Below are 15,520 nucleotides of genomic sequence, written 5' to 3' on the forward strand. Positions count from 1 at the left end.
CTTTCAGTTACTTTTCAAAGTTCCACTGAACTGTATTTTTAAAAAGAGTTTTGACAGGAATTTTTTAGGTTTATGCTGTTCTTTTAAACAGTCCTGTTTTGTTTTGTTTTGTTTTTTAAAAAGACAATAACTTGCCAAGCTCTGCCTAATGCTGGGCTATTGTCAAAATATTCACAGTTACACAACAGACCCCACCTGCCATGGCTTGTAACACTTACCTCTGTCTCAACATAATCAGTAATGTCTTTTTTTTGCAACCCTGCTCCAAATATTTGGCTATTTCTACAGGTCATGGTGATGATATACGCTAGCTATTTGGTAAAGTCCATTTTGGCTGTAAGGAACTTAAATGTTTGACCAAGAACAGTAACATATCTAAAGTTAGGTTTGGCAAAGATTCCACCTAACCATTAGGTAAGAGCTGTTTGACAGTGAAAAACAGTCCCTCAGAGAGTGGTGGAGTCTCCTTTGGAAGTTTTCAAATAGAGACTGGATGACCCTCTGTTGGGTGTGTTTTGATTCTGTATTCCTGCATGGCAGGGGGTTGGACTGGATAGCCCTTGTGATCTCTTCCAACTTTGTGATCCTATGAAAGTTGTATAATAAATAGTTCTTCGTTTTTAAAATATGTGATCCTGCTGTTAATACAGCTCCTCCACCGTGTGTAGTGTAGCATTAAATAAAAATTAATTCCTACCAAAGCAATAAAATATCATATATCCTAGTTCCCAAACTTGGTTGTCCAGATATTGGACTTCCAACACCCCAAACCCCAGCCAAAATGGTCTATGAGCTATAGTCCAACAATGCTGGAGGCTCAAATTTGGGAACCACTGCTAAAGGAAGAGAGAAAAAGAGGGACAGTGGGAGATGCTGCAGGTGAAAATCTTGCTAGAACACACACCATGGGACCAGTAGATTGTGCCTGTAGTCTTCATGTGTTTAAAGACACCCATTTCTATAATCACAACTTCACGGATTGAAGTTAAGTACTGAAAACACATTCTGGGATGAATCCAGTTCAAGTGAAATAGTCGCTCTTGCAGCTGGAAGGACAACACAGCTGTTGTAAGGTTAAGAGCCCATGTTTTAGCATTTTAACCACCCTGAAAAGATCAGTTTTCCATGCAACTGGGTTTTGTGTCAGAGAAATAGGACTATTTGAAATTAATTGGAAAAAAGGATTTATTTTGTTTCAGCATACAAAATAACTAAAGTATTTTTTAAAGGACACCACTTACCAGCTCTTATTCTACCAGAATTTTGTGGAAAACACTCTTCACTTTCAACACACAAATGCAGCTGAAATGTGTTTATTCCATCCTCATTCTCACCAAACTAGAGAACTAACATTTTATAAGGATGACTGATGAACTACATGCAAGTCAGAGTTAAGAGTCTACTGTAATTGCAGTTATATTCCCTTTACATAGTTAAACCCTCCACCCCCACAAATTCTGTACATCAGCTACTATTTTCTGTGGCTCAAGAGACTTATTTCGCCTGCTTTTCAAAAACAAAAAAAAAACAAAATAAAAACAGTGACCTGCCCAATATATATTCAAAGGTATGCCAGTCTGTGTTCCTTCCAACCTCTTAAGAGTTTTGCCACAAAATTTAGTTAGAAAAGTCAAAATGGACCCCCCCAGCACACGTTTTGTGTTCAACTGAAATGAAACATGTTGCGTGTGTGCTATTTTAAAAAGTGAAAGTTAGCCTTTACATTTTCAAATGTTTCATATAAAAATGCTAACAAAAATGTAAAAAACCCCACTCAAGCACCCACCCTCCACACTTCAACATCACATCATATGTCTGATGTCAAGAGATTTCAAAAATCTCTCACCCCAACAATTGCACATTAATTAACATGTGGACTTTAAAAAGAACATAACGCTTCAAGTATGTTTCATGCCAATCATCAATAAGAGTCATAACATTACTGAAGAAAAGTACACTTGTTCTTTTGGAAGCCTGAGAAAGACTTTCCATAGATTATGGTCAAACAACATTTTAATTTAAAAACAGAAACACACATGCACACACATACAAAAAAAAAAGGAAATATTTTCTTTGGACTTAAAGAAACAGTATTAAGAATTCCCACTGAATTATGATGAGGTACCCCTACTAGGAACCTGGTTTTACATACTGCACAAAACCATTTACATGAAGATACTTCTGCAGCTGGACTGAGTAATTTAGGTCACCTGCTAGCATGCAGAGACTGGAAATATGATGGACTCTCAAACACAAGCTTTTCCTGAGGCTGGCAAATTCGTCAGACCCACAAAGAATTTCTGCAGCCAAATCTTTAATTAGGACTTTAATTTGGATTTTAATACCTTCTTGAAAAAAAAATCCTTTCTCTTCTGTAAAGGATTTCTAAAATATCTTTTGTTTTAACAGAAAATAAACACTTCTGGAAATTAGGGCAGTGCTGTTTAAACTGATTGATCATTTAAACCAATGGATTAAAAATACGTTCAAAACATGCCTCCACCTCTCACATCGATTTTTAATTTAAAAGAAATTATTTTCTAATATAACCAAAGCAAGTACTGAAGGTGACTGGGGCCATCTTAATAGAGATGTAGCTCTTTCTCCAGCACAGGAGAATCTGTATTCTAAGTTGGCAGCTGCTGTTTTACATGTGTAAATAATCTAAAAACAACAAAAGCAGACTTATTTTTCAGGGCTACTGAAAAACTAAAGCACACTAGTGCAAATTTAATTGATTAATCAATTAAAATCAATATGATTAACCAAACAATTTATTTAGCTGTGTTGACAGTCCTACTATAAATGAATATAGGGTACTGAATAAGTACTGAAATTTGGAAACAATTTCTCAACATGTTGTTATTAAACAACTGCTTAAATGAAAATGTCTTATTACATAGAAAAAGGGCTGAAACCAGGATCTAAACAGAGCATATACTGTACGAATAAAGGAACTAATTCTATGCTATAATTTTATAACAAAAAAATTGAACTGCACATCTGGGCAGATGAGTGCTGGAACTCCTAGTAATAAATAGCTCCAAATTAAGGATTTTCTACAATATGTCCATAGAGAATGGAACAAATGTTTCTCTTTCTCTCCCAACTCTCTCTCTCTCTCTTTTTTATGGCAAACTTCTAGAGTGCTTTCACTTTTATACATATCTAACAATAAAACAGACACAGAAATGTTGATGGCAAAACAATTCCGGAGTTACGATAGTATACAGTAACACTTTTTTCATTAATAAACGTTCTACTGGTTTATTGTCTAAGGCTACAAAGCAAGTCATGATCCTATCTGGTGAATTTCCTATCATGGTCCAAGATCAATATAGGATTACAGCCTGGGGGCCTGTTCTGCTGTTGCAGAAGACTGTCTGTGCATATGTGTACATACACACATGTTTTCCACTCCCCCCCCCCCAACTCGGTATCTCATCAGGGGAACTGCAGAAATGGGAACAAAATGATAGGGTTGTAAAATAGACTAGAAGGAGGTCAGAAAAAAGTGGCATTGAAACAAGAGCAAGGTCAGAAGGGTTGTGACGATGGTAGCGCTGCATCAAAGGAGCGTACACAGGACACAAGAACTTGTAACGTCTGGTAGTGTCATTCCCTCAAGGACTTTAGAATATGAATATGCAATAATAAATAGATCAGTTATGTAATAAGGCAGTGTGTTGAACATGCATTCATCTTGTGGCCTGGAATACCACAGAGAGATACATGATACCATACACATTCATTAAGTGTTTTTGTTTTTTCAAGGCTATCCAGGCTAACTCTTCCAGAGCATTTCCTTGGTGAGAAGAGCAATCCTCTGAGGCTTGTCACTTTACTTCTCCTTTATCAAGAGATGACGACTGGCTTTAACTAAAAATAAAGCTGAAGAGAGTTGGTTGTTGTTGGGAATTTTTTGCGCCATTTTGGCTGCACCGTTCTGAATGTTTTATTTCTTTTTTTTAAAAAAAGAGCATAGTTTTTGATGCAGCCAGGAGCTATGTCCTCAGGATGCTCCAGATGTTTCCAGGTAACTCTGTAATTTTCTAACTGTAGTTTTGTCCAGTGAGCAAAGGTCAAAGTCAAAAGTTGTGTTTGTGATGTGAAAATGTCCTGTTTCTTCTATAAGGTTTACAATCTGTCATTAAAAAAGAGGAAAAGGAAAGGTTATAATTATGCAGGTATATGTCATTATATATGTAAATCTTGTTTCTCTTGTATGCTATTGCACAAAGGAAAATGACTTATTAATTTCCTCACTGTTATTACATGGCATGAAATTATGGAATATAAAGTGAGTAAACTACCCTTCCAGATGACATTGAGCTTGAACTCCCATCACCCTGGATCATTGGCAATACTGGCTGGCACTGTTGGTAGATGGACTCCAACAGTACCTTCAGGGCTACAGTTTCTACACCAAGAAAGGGTCAATCCTGCTTTGCATATCTCTTTGATGTAGGAGAAAAGCCCTCACTAACTATGATATGAACCCAGGTGGCCAGACTACAAAGATAAGTCATATAACTTTGTATTACTGTGCATGCAAAACCCTATGAATTAATTTCCAAAAGCTAAGACAGCCAAAGCTCTGCTTTGCAGTTTCTTTGAATAATTTTAGCAGAGGGCTGTTTCCAGTATTTTCAAGGACACAGGAAGAATAATATCACATGAACACTAAATTAAATACTTTCATATAAAGTAAGCATGTACACTTATACAAGCTGTTAAGACGTGGGACTCAAGGCAGCAGCTTGGAAAATGGATCAGAATAATAAAAATTGGTCAAAGTTTACCTTTCTAATACCATGTGAATCTTGATTTGTCTCATGTTTTAGGAAGTCTAATGCTTTAGTAAATTCCAACGTCAAACACAAACTGTACTGTTATTTCAAGTTACAGCCCCCTCCCACTCCACTGAGACATCTAAAAGGCGTTTTAGATTCATGCCTCAATTCTATCCATCCCCCTATATATGTTCCTTCTTCTATATTATTCCTATTGAAAAGTTAACTATTGTTGATTAAGTAAATATGAGAGGAAGGGGTGTGCTAGACCCCCTACCTCAGTTGCTGGTTCCATCACTCTCTTTATATGGATAGTCTGGAGAGGAAAGCCTTCTTTGTCTGTGGAAGCTCTCACTATGTGATTTGGAATCATGGTTTTTTACAGAGATGTTTTCCTCTTCAAGCACTAAATGGAACTAGCAGTGGAGGAGGGTGGAACTAGCAGGCTCCCCTGTGTTTGGGAGCTGACTTAATTCACACAGAGATAACATATGACTAGCACTCCTTTAGCACAGAGTATTACCACATCTGTCAAGGGAAGCTCTCTTCCTGCTTTGCTTGCTCAAAAATAGAATGGAGGGGCAAACTATGTGCTAGGTATGCAAGTGTGAGAAAGAGGCAGTTTGGCTGAGCCCACTCTTTGTGCTCATCTGGTTCTGGCAAGTGAAAAAAGACAGGGAAATTAAGCATGCTTGGGAAGAATGCTAGGGTTTGGCCCTGAATGCTCTTGGCCCTTTAAAGTAAAAATATTAAATATCATGGAATAGGAAATGTGGGCATGGGAGTAGGCTGCAAAGAGATTAGAGAGCAGATGTGGTAGGGGAAAGGAGTAGAGTGCTGGTAGGCAACTGCAATGAGGCAGCTCTTGAAAGTACAATGGTGCTCCGAGAATAACCCTGTTTATTTTGGCCGCTATATCTCGCATGTGCCTTTAGATCTGCAAGAGGTAATAAAATTCTAATCCAAAACATGATCTTTTGCTTAAAACATTGCTTAAAAATGTAATATGCCATTCTTGTGAGAAACAACCTCATTCAAAATAGTCACAGATTTACTCCTGCAACACTGCCTTGTATTGCATCTTTAGTCATAACAGTTGTATGGACAATGTAGTAATAATCATAAGTTTCTTTATGTGGGTTAGGAATGTAATCCTAATGCATCTTTCACTTAGCCCTGACTGAGCAAACCAGTTCATTACGAATTTCACAAAAACTCTCCAAAGTAATTTTTCCCAAAAAAAGGAACTACAGTTGATATGCTTTCCTGTGATACTGTGCCAAAATGGGCCCTTCCCTTAACTCCCATGGTAATAAATTTCAGGAATTCAAAAGCAGTTAGGAAGTGTTAACAGATGCATTTTAAAGAAAAGCAGTGCTCTTAAAAGAGATGAGAAATAAAATCTCATTTGCTGATTACTATCTAAACTTTTAAAGCTCCCAAGTAAGAGCAACATGAACATTTGAACCCTATTTTTCATCTAGGCTCCTTAGAAATGTAGCTACAGTGTCAAGGCCACCTGGTACATCTGAGTGAGATGAACCCCTCAATTTTAATGGAGGCAGAGTATACATCCAGATATAGCCAAGAAAGCTTTAGGGGCATTCTTGACTGCCTGCCAAGAGGAATCATGTTAATGCCTTTAATATTAGCACTCATGTTCTTAATCTACTGAAAAACACTTGGGGGGAAAGATTTAAGATTATAGCTGTCAAGCTTTCTGATTACTAATGTTAAAAACACAACATTAAAAATACTTTAACTGAAGGCCTAGGATGCAAGGTCCACCAAAGTCTTATTTGGTCTCAATGAAGTGTGCTGTACTTTATTGTTTTAATGTATAGTTCTGTTTACATACTGTCATCCTCCCTCAATTTCATTGCCATCTATCATGCTTTAGCAATTTAAATGGCTTTTGAGGAAAATATATACATGAAGGCTTGGGTTTAACTAATGGCATAGCTCTTTTAAGCTTTATAAAAAATTGAAATATTCTGTCTTCTCTGAATCAACAAAGCTGCCATAAAAGTTATTATGATGTATTTTACTTTCTTTCTAAAATACATAATAAATAATAGTTTTTTAGTTAGCTTTGTTGGAAGAGTTACTGGAAAGGTCCAGTACAAATATTTATTGTTTTAATAGTTACATTCTAATAATGAAATGTTAGGATGAGAGTGCTCAACACCATCTTGTGAGTTAAAATCTGAAAAAGGACTGGACCCAAATCTTTGGTACCTGTCATTAATACACTAAATATTTTTTTCTTGTATGCAGTGTGGAAAAATACTTGCAAACAATATATGATAAACATGTGTATAGAGTTCTTACATGCAAAACATAACATTTAAAACAGCTCCAGATGCAGATTCTGGAAAATAAAGTGTGACATCCTAACCTTTACTACTTTTCTTTCTTTAAAGGAAACTTGAAATTTTATGGTTTGAAAAGTCTACACTTCAAAATGTTCCTGGTGAAACACACATTACAGTAAAAGAGTAGTTTAATTTTGCCACTGAATTATATAAAAAACATAGCATATAAATGCCACAAATAATCACTGAAGAATACATCCATAATAATTAATTCAGATTTCACTTTTGAAACTAAACTCAGCTTTGTAATTCCGCAAATTAATTTAAAATCTCCTAAAATTGAATTCATTTAAAGTCTCTTAAAGCCTAGAAAAATTGTCCCATGTTTTTGTAAGGCACAACAACGCTCACAAGTTAGAACAATCTAATTGTTAGTTCCAAATATAGTAGACCCACTGCAATAATGGGATTTACCATTCAACAATTGATTTAATAAGCCTAGCTGGGGGACTAACCAATAGAATACATACCTATATCTGTATATATCTGTAAAAATTTATACTGATGGCATTATTAACATTTTACTGTAAGATGTGTTCTTGACTTTGATAATGATGTTTAACATGCAAGGATATTCTCTCACCTGTTGCAGTACATGTCTTTCCCTTAATGTCATTAACCTTCTGTGGAGCTCAACTAGTTCATCCAGATATGCCTGAGAATAAGCCATCACAAATTAAAAGAAATAAAACATACTTGTTAAGCTGTAGAGCTCCTGAGAGCTATGCGCAAAAATTTTTGCAAGCATTTACTCTCCTAACAAAACAAAGCAAAATAAACTATGTTCAACACATCTAATTAAAGCATGGAACAAACAATATGATGAAGAGATACCAAAATGCTGAGGGAACAACATAGAAGAAGTTCATGACTATCAACTAATGTTTTCTGTATATTGAAAGAACAGATTCTAGAACAATTATGGCTTAGATGTAGTTATATTGAAAGAGATCCACTGAAATGAAAGGGATTTGACAAGCTGAACATCTCCTGGACACTTACATTTAAATGTTGGACATTTGCTGGTAGAATAGCAGAATTTAGTGAAAGTGGAGGGGAGCAGCCCCTTCTGCACCTTGAAACCTGATTTAGAGGTCTGGAAAATTCACCATTTGGTCAGCTACCAGGGTTATGGGGGGGGGGGGGGAGAAGATACTTTTTGTGGGAGAAGGATTCAGGCCTCATCTAGTAGCATAATATTAGTCCTGCTGAGTTCAACAGGTCTAAGTATGACTAAGTTTAGATCCAATTCTGGGGGAAGAGGAGTCAGAAACCACTTCTGATTTACCTTATCACAATCCCCATTCTTAATCTGTTTATCAGATTTACTCTGTTTTATAGGACTTTTCACTTCTAGAATCTGGAAAACAAAACAAAATCAATATTAGAATGCATCACAGGGGTTAGGACAGATGGCTATTTGAAACGTCTTTATTGTCCAAGCACTTTTAGCAGCCAATTAATCTAATTTCTGCCTCCTGTCACATACCCAACTGAATGCAATTTACATCAGAAAATAAAATAAACTACATATAAAATTTTAAATACAGGAATAGTCTTTAGGAAAGTCTTCAACTAAATAAACAGCAGTAGGAGAAACATTCACTCATGAAATAATCATTACAGTACTAACACTGACATCCAACATACTGAATCAGTGTCATTTAACAACCCTTGTTACTGTTTATAGATAAATATGCCAAGTTATTAGAGATTTGCTTGAAATCTGAAATTTGAGTTATGGCTCTTTGATTAAAAAACAAGCAAAATTGTATAACCCCTAGGTGGATGTCATTTGAGCTTTTAGAATGTAACACAGACAAAATCTAACATTTAAATGTTAACTCCAATGGATTACACTACAGTAATAATGAATGATAATCCATGGGAGTACTCGATTTCTGAATTTTGCTTCTAAACTTGGCAGTTAGGATGATCCATACTGTATATATCTGTTTATAAGTTGACTTCATGTTTAAGTCGAGGGCAAGTTTTGGGGCCAAAAGTATGGATTTTGACATGACCCATGGATAGGTTGAGTGTAAAACTTGGAAGCTCCTTCAGCGTATGTATGTGAGTGGCAAGAGGAAAGCAGCAATCAATATGAAGCTTCAGTGTTTCAGCCTTCACTCCTGAGACAATGAAGCCGGTGGGAGAGGGACTGTTAAACGGCAATCAATCAGTCACCAAGGACTCTATCTTCTTGGCTCAAGACAGAAAGAAACTGCATGGGGAAATCTGAAAGTGCTGCTATCACATTACCATACTATCCTGTAAATAAGTTGACCTAGGATTTGGGGGTCAATTTTGGGGCATAATTTTTTAGGCTTATAGATGAATATATACAATAGATGCCCAATCCAGAGATATATTGCAACATTGGAAGTAATGCTGTGTACAGTTCTCCTACTGAATAGATAAACATGTCTGCAGAACTTTATGGCCCCTCATCTATCAAAAGCCCTGCTTACATTTTAGTGAAATGAACAGTACTTACCACTGATCACAAGTAATAAGTCTCACTGATTTAGGGTGAAATTTCTATGGCATGCAGGGGATGCATATAGACCCTTAAAATAAGCTACTGATTAAACTGATTTAGATATAAAGATAAAACTAGTTGACAAATGCCATTTGCTAACATGTTGCTTCATGTGTGAATTATTTCTGTTTGGTAGGTACTGAAGCCATTTCCACTGATATGAAAGCTTGCTCTGATGTGTTTGAGCTGTGATGCCTAATTCATACATGCCATCACTAGATGTTGCAGTTATTATCAGTTATTTATGAAAGAACTTTCAACTTGTAAAAATGCAGCAATGTGATCAGTAACAATATTAATTCTAATCATTCTTCATAAAATTGTCAATTCTGAGTTTATGCGGGTTAACTAATCTGCACTTGTACTCAGGAATGTGCCCTTTGCATTGAACGTCTTTATGTATGTGCTGAAAATATGCCACCCGGTGCCTCATATGCTTCAGCCTAGGTTCAAATTGTGTTATATAAAACCAAATGTATCACTCTAAGGAAAGTGAAGAAAACAAATGTAAATATGGTCACATTGTACCCCACCCCCCTTCAAAAACGGGGTAAAAAATTCAGAATATTTTAAAACTCATGTTTAGGAGGATGGTTCTTTTTTTTTTTTTAAATAGCAGTACAAGCAATCTTGTGGATATCAATTGAATAAAATCCAGCATTTGGAATTGAAAAGAAGCAGAAACATCACTACAGGCTGGCATGTATTATAATGCAGGGTAGTGGGGTCACAGACAGGAAATACGTTGGACCTCCAATGAGCTATAATATTTTCATTAATAAATCAAAATTAAAAAAAATATTCTTCAAATAGTGGCTGTTTCTCTCACTATTATTAAAAATATACATTTCAGGTGTGCTTCAAAAACCAATAATCAGTTCAAATTACTGGTTAATATTTCAATTATAGGCAAAGGAATGAACCTGAGTTTTGTTGCAGGTAATGTATATGAAATCTTTTCAGCCCTTTACTAATTCTAGCATTATTTTGGTTAGGTTAAGCATTATTATTTTATTTTATTCATCAAAATAAAATGTACTGTATATACTTCTCTGTAAGTCGAGAAGTTTATGCCCAAAAATTGACCTCCAAATCCTGGGTCAACTTACATATGGGTCAATATGGTAATGCCAATGATGGCAGTGACAAACACACCCCTTCCTTCCCACTTTCCCTCTGTGCCTGGGATTGGGCTGCTGGAAGTAAAGAGAGTGCAGGGCGGTTGTTATTTTTATGAGAGCAACAACTGATTCAGTCACAAACACACACACTACTCTCCACTTTCCCTAATATAGCATGCATACACACACTTTCTCTACCTTCCTCCCTGCCTTTGCTCCTTTTACGTTTGGCTCTCCCTTAACTGACTCTTCACCTCTTCTCCTCTGTGAGAAGACAAGCCAGCTGCTGCAGACAACTGTGGACAGGCCAGCAGTAAAGAGCTTCCATTCCATGGAGAGTCTACTGTAAAACTAGGCTTCTTGGAGGGATTGAAAGGGCAGAGGGCACCTGTGACTGTTTAAACCCCATTCCAAGGAAAAAGTGGCTCTTTGGTGCTTCCTCTCTGCAGCAGAGGAGCAGCCTCTATCCACTGCCAGGGAAACGTTGAAGAGCGACCATGGACCTGAGGAGCCTCAAAATTTTACCCTTGACTTATCCACAGGTCATAACAAAATCCATAACTTTGGCCCCAAAACTTGCCCTCAACCTATACAAGAGATTGACTTATAGTTGTGTATATACGGTAATACATATTGCAAGTGAATACAGATCTTCTTTTGGCATAAACTTCCTTACAGTGCCTCATTTAAATAAACCAGATTTTACCTTAAACATCGTAACCTTGAATTATTCTTTGACATGCTCCAATTTTGTATTTACAACTCTAATTATATAAAGTTTTGTACAGACAATGTTCCGTCTTTTATTACATCTATATCTTGGTATTTCGCTCTTATATATTTCTCTTTTATTCTTCTTGTATGTGTTTGCTATCAACAAGAATTCTAACTGTTTTACAATTTGATGCTAATAGTTTTCACGTATTGTATTATTATGGTTTAATGTTGATTATATTTATACATACCCTTCTTGTCCTTCCAAATACATTATTCTTGTATGTAATTATGGCCTCATTATTACAGGTTATGCAAGATGAGTCACATCACTTTGGGCCATGTATTTAGGTCATTAGAAGCAAAAATTTCCATGCTACCCCAATGAAGGGCGTTATGTTGAAGCGTGATGGGATTGTGCCACTAGCCACTGACCCCTATCTCCCTATGTCCACATGGACATAAGGGCATGGATGTCTGAACAAGGGAAATCATTGCCCACAGAGTTCTGTGGAGTTAGGCTTGCACATAATCTGGGGGGGGGGGGGGCTGTGTAACTGGGGTTCTAAAGCATTTATTTGGAAGCCATGCCCTATGAGGAGTGCCTTAGGGAGCTCAGAATGTTTAGCTTAATGAAAAGATGGTTAAGAGAGGAAATGATAGTCATGTTTAAACATTTGAATGGCTTTCATATCAAAGATGGAACAGGCTTGTTTTCCACAGCTCCAGACACAAGGGCAAAGAGCAATGGGATTCAAACTACAGGAAAAAGGAATCCACTTAAATCTCAAGAGGAACTTTCTGATGGTCAGAGCTGTTCTGCAGTAAAATATGCTGCCTCCAAGTGTGGTGGACTCTCCTTTGGAGGTTTTTAAACAGAGGATGGATGGCCATCTGTCAGGGGTGCTTTGACTGGTTTGCCTGCTTGGCAGGCGGATGGACTTGATGATGGCTGTGGTCTCTTCCAACTCTACAAGTCTATAGTCTTTCTTGCTCAGATATGTAAACTCAATCTGTCGATACTGATGAATAGTGACAGCAACATGCCCCCCCCAAACCCTTTCTATTCATGGACCTTTTTTAATGCAGATAATGTGTGAAGGAGACTATAACATAAGGTTGTTGTTTTCAAATTAGTGAGTTGGGGACAAGAGTCCTGTACTTATCAGTGTATAAAGACAGAGATCAGGGACATAGCCCGGCTCTGCAACTCTACACAAACTGCAGGGAAACTTGGACTATGCTCAAATATGAACAACAAACTTTTCTTTGAGCAGCTTGTTCAAATTCTATATGTGTGATTAGCTCCCAAGACTGAGGCAAGAAATACCATTCACTGGAAGATGAAGTGATCATGACTGTAGCCATCACACAACAAGAAATGTACCTGATTGTTGTTGGTTTTTAATAATGGTGGAGGTTCATGGCGTAGTGGAGACGATGCTGAACTGCTGTCACTGTCGCTTCCATCACTTAGACTAACCCTGAGACAAGAAAGGCAAAGGAATTAAAACTTTACTAAAGTATACAGTTTGTGATGAACACACAAAAGCAAGGGTATGCTGTTTGCAATCTGTTTCGCAATTCAATTGAGATTTTATTTCCAAGGGAAAAAAAGTGTAAGCCTCTTTTCTGTCATAATCTGAGAGAGGTATAAGATTGAAAAACTGGCAATAATATGAGATCAGAAATAAAGAGCCAAGTAAATGAAGTCTGAACTTGATTAATGCTTTTCAGCTCCCACTATCCTGCATACTGTGGGTTAACTCTCATGGATAAGAGTAGCACATTCTGAATAAAAATTAAGCAGGAGAGCAAGCCCTCCTCGGTGTCTATGCCTAGTTCAAATCACCTACTGACTTAAGGTGATCCCATGAATTTCATAGGGGTTTCTTAGACAAGGAATACTCAGAAGTGGTTTGGCCAGCTCCTTCCCCTGAAATGGAGCCTACATTTAGGCTGACACAATGCCTCCTATACTAGCTTGAAATTTCTAATATGCTTATGTGAATGGTGCCATAATTGCTGCTGCTGTTGTATGCCTCTAAGTCGTTTCAATTTATGGTAACCCTAAGGCAAACCCATCATGGGGTTTTCTTGGCAAGTTTCTTCAGAGGAGGATTGCCATTGCCATTGCCATCATTTGATGCTGAGCGAGTGTGACCTGCTCAGGGTCACCCAGTGGGTTTCATGGCCAAGTGGGGATTCGAACCCTGTTCTCCAGCATCAAATGCTAAAATAATTTATCCGTCGCTGACTCCTATGGTGCCATGATTACCCACAGCTGAAGCAATCCCTGTGACATAGATTTCTGATGTGACTACCTGTGATTAAGAAATCTTAAACATAAAACAAAGGAACAAATACTTTATGTAATGTGTGTAAGATATACTTTTGTGCAAAATATAAACAAATTTCCACAAAAGATTGTTTATCTTTCTTTCGGGGTTAGGGAAGATATAGAAATGTCCAGAGCTCTCAAAAAGAAAATTCAAAACTAAGTATAGTCTTAAAAATCCAGAACAAATTATTGGTTAAAACCCATAATGTTTCCGATTACTGTAAATGCTGATATTCCAAGCCTGAGTTTACACAGGTTAGAAGCAAAAATGTATTTTGGTAATTATGTTTTTCAAAAGACCTTTAGTAGCTTGTGTTACCTTCTCATGAATGAGAAGTTCCTTATTTATACTGTTCTCATGAATGAAGCCACTCCTTTTGAATCTTAAAAAGATTATTGCCATTCTCAGTCATAAGATATTGGTATTTGCGCTCTCCTTCTTGTTTTGAAGGTAATACTGAAAGCTGTAATGTCTGACTAATGATATCATTAAAGCTAACAAGTTAAGACCTGACCAATAGTATAATTACACCCATTACATTCTGAATACTGGTATGTCAAAACAAAAACCATAGGTGTCTACTCCTAAGCCTAGGTTGGCAACGAGATTTACTCAATGTGGTGGTCGATGGATTGGCACTAGTCCATAAACCTTCATCTGCTGGTCTATTCTCAGATAGATTTATTAAATACATAAGACGGACACAACTGGGAATAACTAAACCATGTATCTCTAGTAATTAGGGCTGTGAAGGTCTCTACTCCAGGCTTCTTGGAGATCTTGAATACCAGAGTAGATACAACTGGTCAAGACAGATCAATTACCCAGACAGTAGTGTTACATGTTGACATGAATCAGGGACATTTTTGGATCTGGAGGAAGGGGCATAATTAAATAGTTCTAATGTATTTAATTTTTCCAACAATTTTTATGTCCTGATTTTTCAAAATCTCTTCCAGATGCTCTGATATGGTGTGGTCCCGACTGTTCATGTACAGACTATTTGAAACAGAGAGTACTAGCTCCTTCATGGTTGTTAGTTCACTGTTTGAAAAAATTTGGTGAAAATGCTATAAGGGTATAACTTCTCTTCTGTGCCATCCCCATTTAAAGTTATTTATTGATTTTACATATCTTTTAACACACATTAATAAGGTTCCTAGCACAGTTTCTACTTTGCACTATAATATAGCCCCTAAATTGACAGGAGACTTGAAGGCATACACACAAACATGGAAATTATGTGATTATGTGGTACTGAAAAAGTGCCAAAAACATCCATGTTTAATTCAATGGGCAAGTTAAACAAGTGGCTATGTGGGTGTTTATGGCACATTCTTCAGTACCACATAATCAGGAAGGTGCAAAGCAGTATCTTAAAATACAAAAACAACCCCACTATGTTTAATGCCTCTTTTCACTCGGCTAACCATGCTTCTTGCACTGATTGCTTGGACACCTTCCAAGGACTTCCAAAGTCCTAAACAAGCCTTGTGTATTTTTATGCATTCTTTTCCTATATTTATATTGTTTCTCTATGAACCAGCTGAATGTTTGTTCCTATCTATGTAAAAAAAAAATAGACTGTTGCCTTTGGCTCAATCCTCCAGTTTATGGATTATTTGGAATTTAT

General features: G+C 36.9%; 1 protein-coding gene across 4 annotated transcripts in view; it reads right to left on the bottom strand.

The window, feature by feature from the left end:
• Positions 1-1,167: 1,167 nt before the first annotated feature.
• MLLT3 (MLLT3 super elongation complex subunit) overlaps positions 1,168-15,520 on the bottom strand; it is a 144,346-nt gene continuing 129,993 nt past the window's right edge. For all 4 annotated transcript variants that reach the window (XM_089487849.1, XM_089487842.1, XM_089487855.1 and 1 more), the window contains 4 exons: positions 12,933-13,029; positions 8,457-8,528; positions 7,752-7,823; positions 1,168-4,144 (listed from right to left, as the gene is read on the bottom strand). In XM_089487849.1, coding sequence (XP_089343975.1) covers positions 4,013-4,144; positions 7,752-7,823; positions 8,457-8,528; positions 12,933-13,029 — 373 coding nt within the window. In that variant the 3' untranslated portion in view covers positions 1,168-4,012. The remainder of the gene's footprint in view (positions 4,145-7,751; positions 7,824-8,456; positions 8,529-12,932; positions 13,030-15,520) is intronic.

Source organism: Sceloporus occidentalis, unplaced genomic scaffold (genome assembly GCF_023333645.1).
Source record: "Sceloporus occidentalis isolate IW3139 unplaced genomic scaffold, rSceOcc1.0.p SCAF_1, whole genome shotgun sequence".
Taxonomy (NCBI): domain Eukaryota; kingdom Metazoa; phylum Chordata; class Lepidosauria; order Squamata; family Phrynosomatidae; genus Sceloporus; species Sceloporus occidentalis.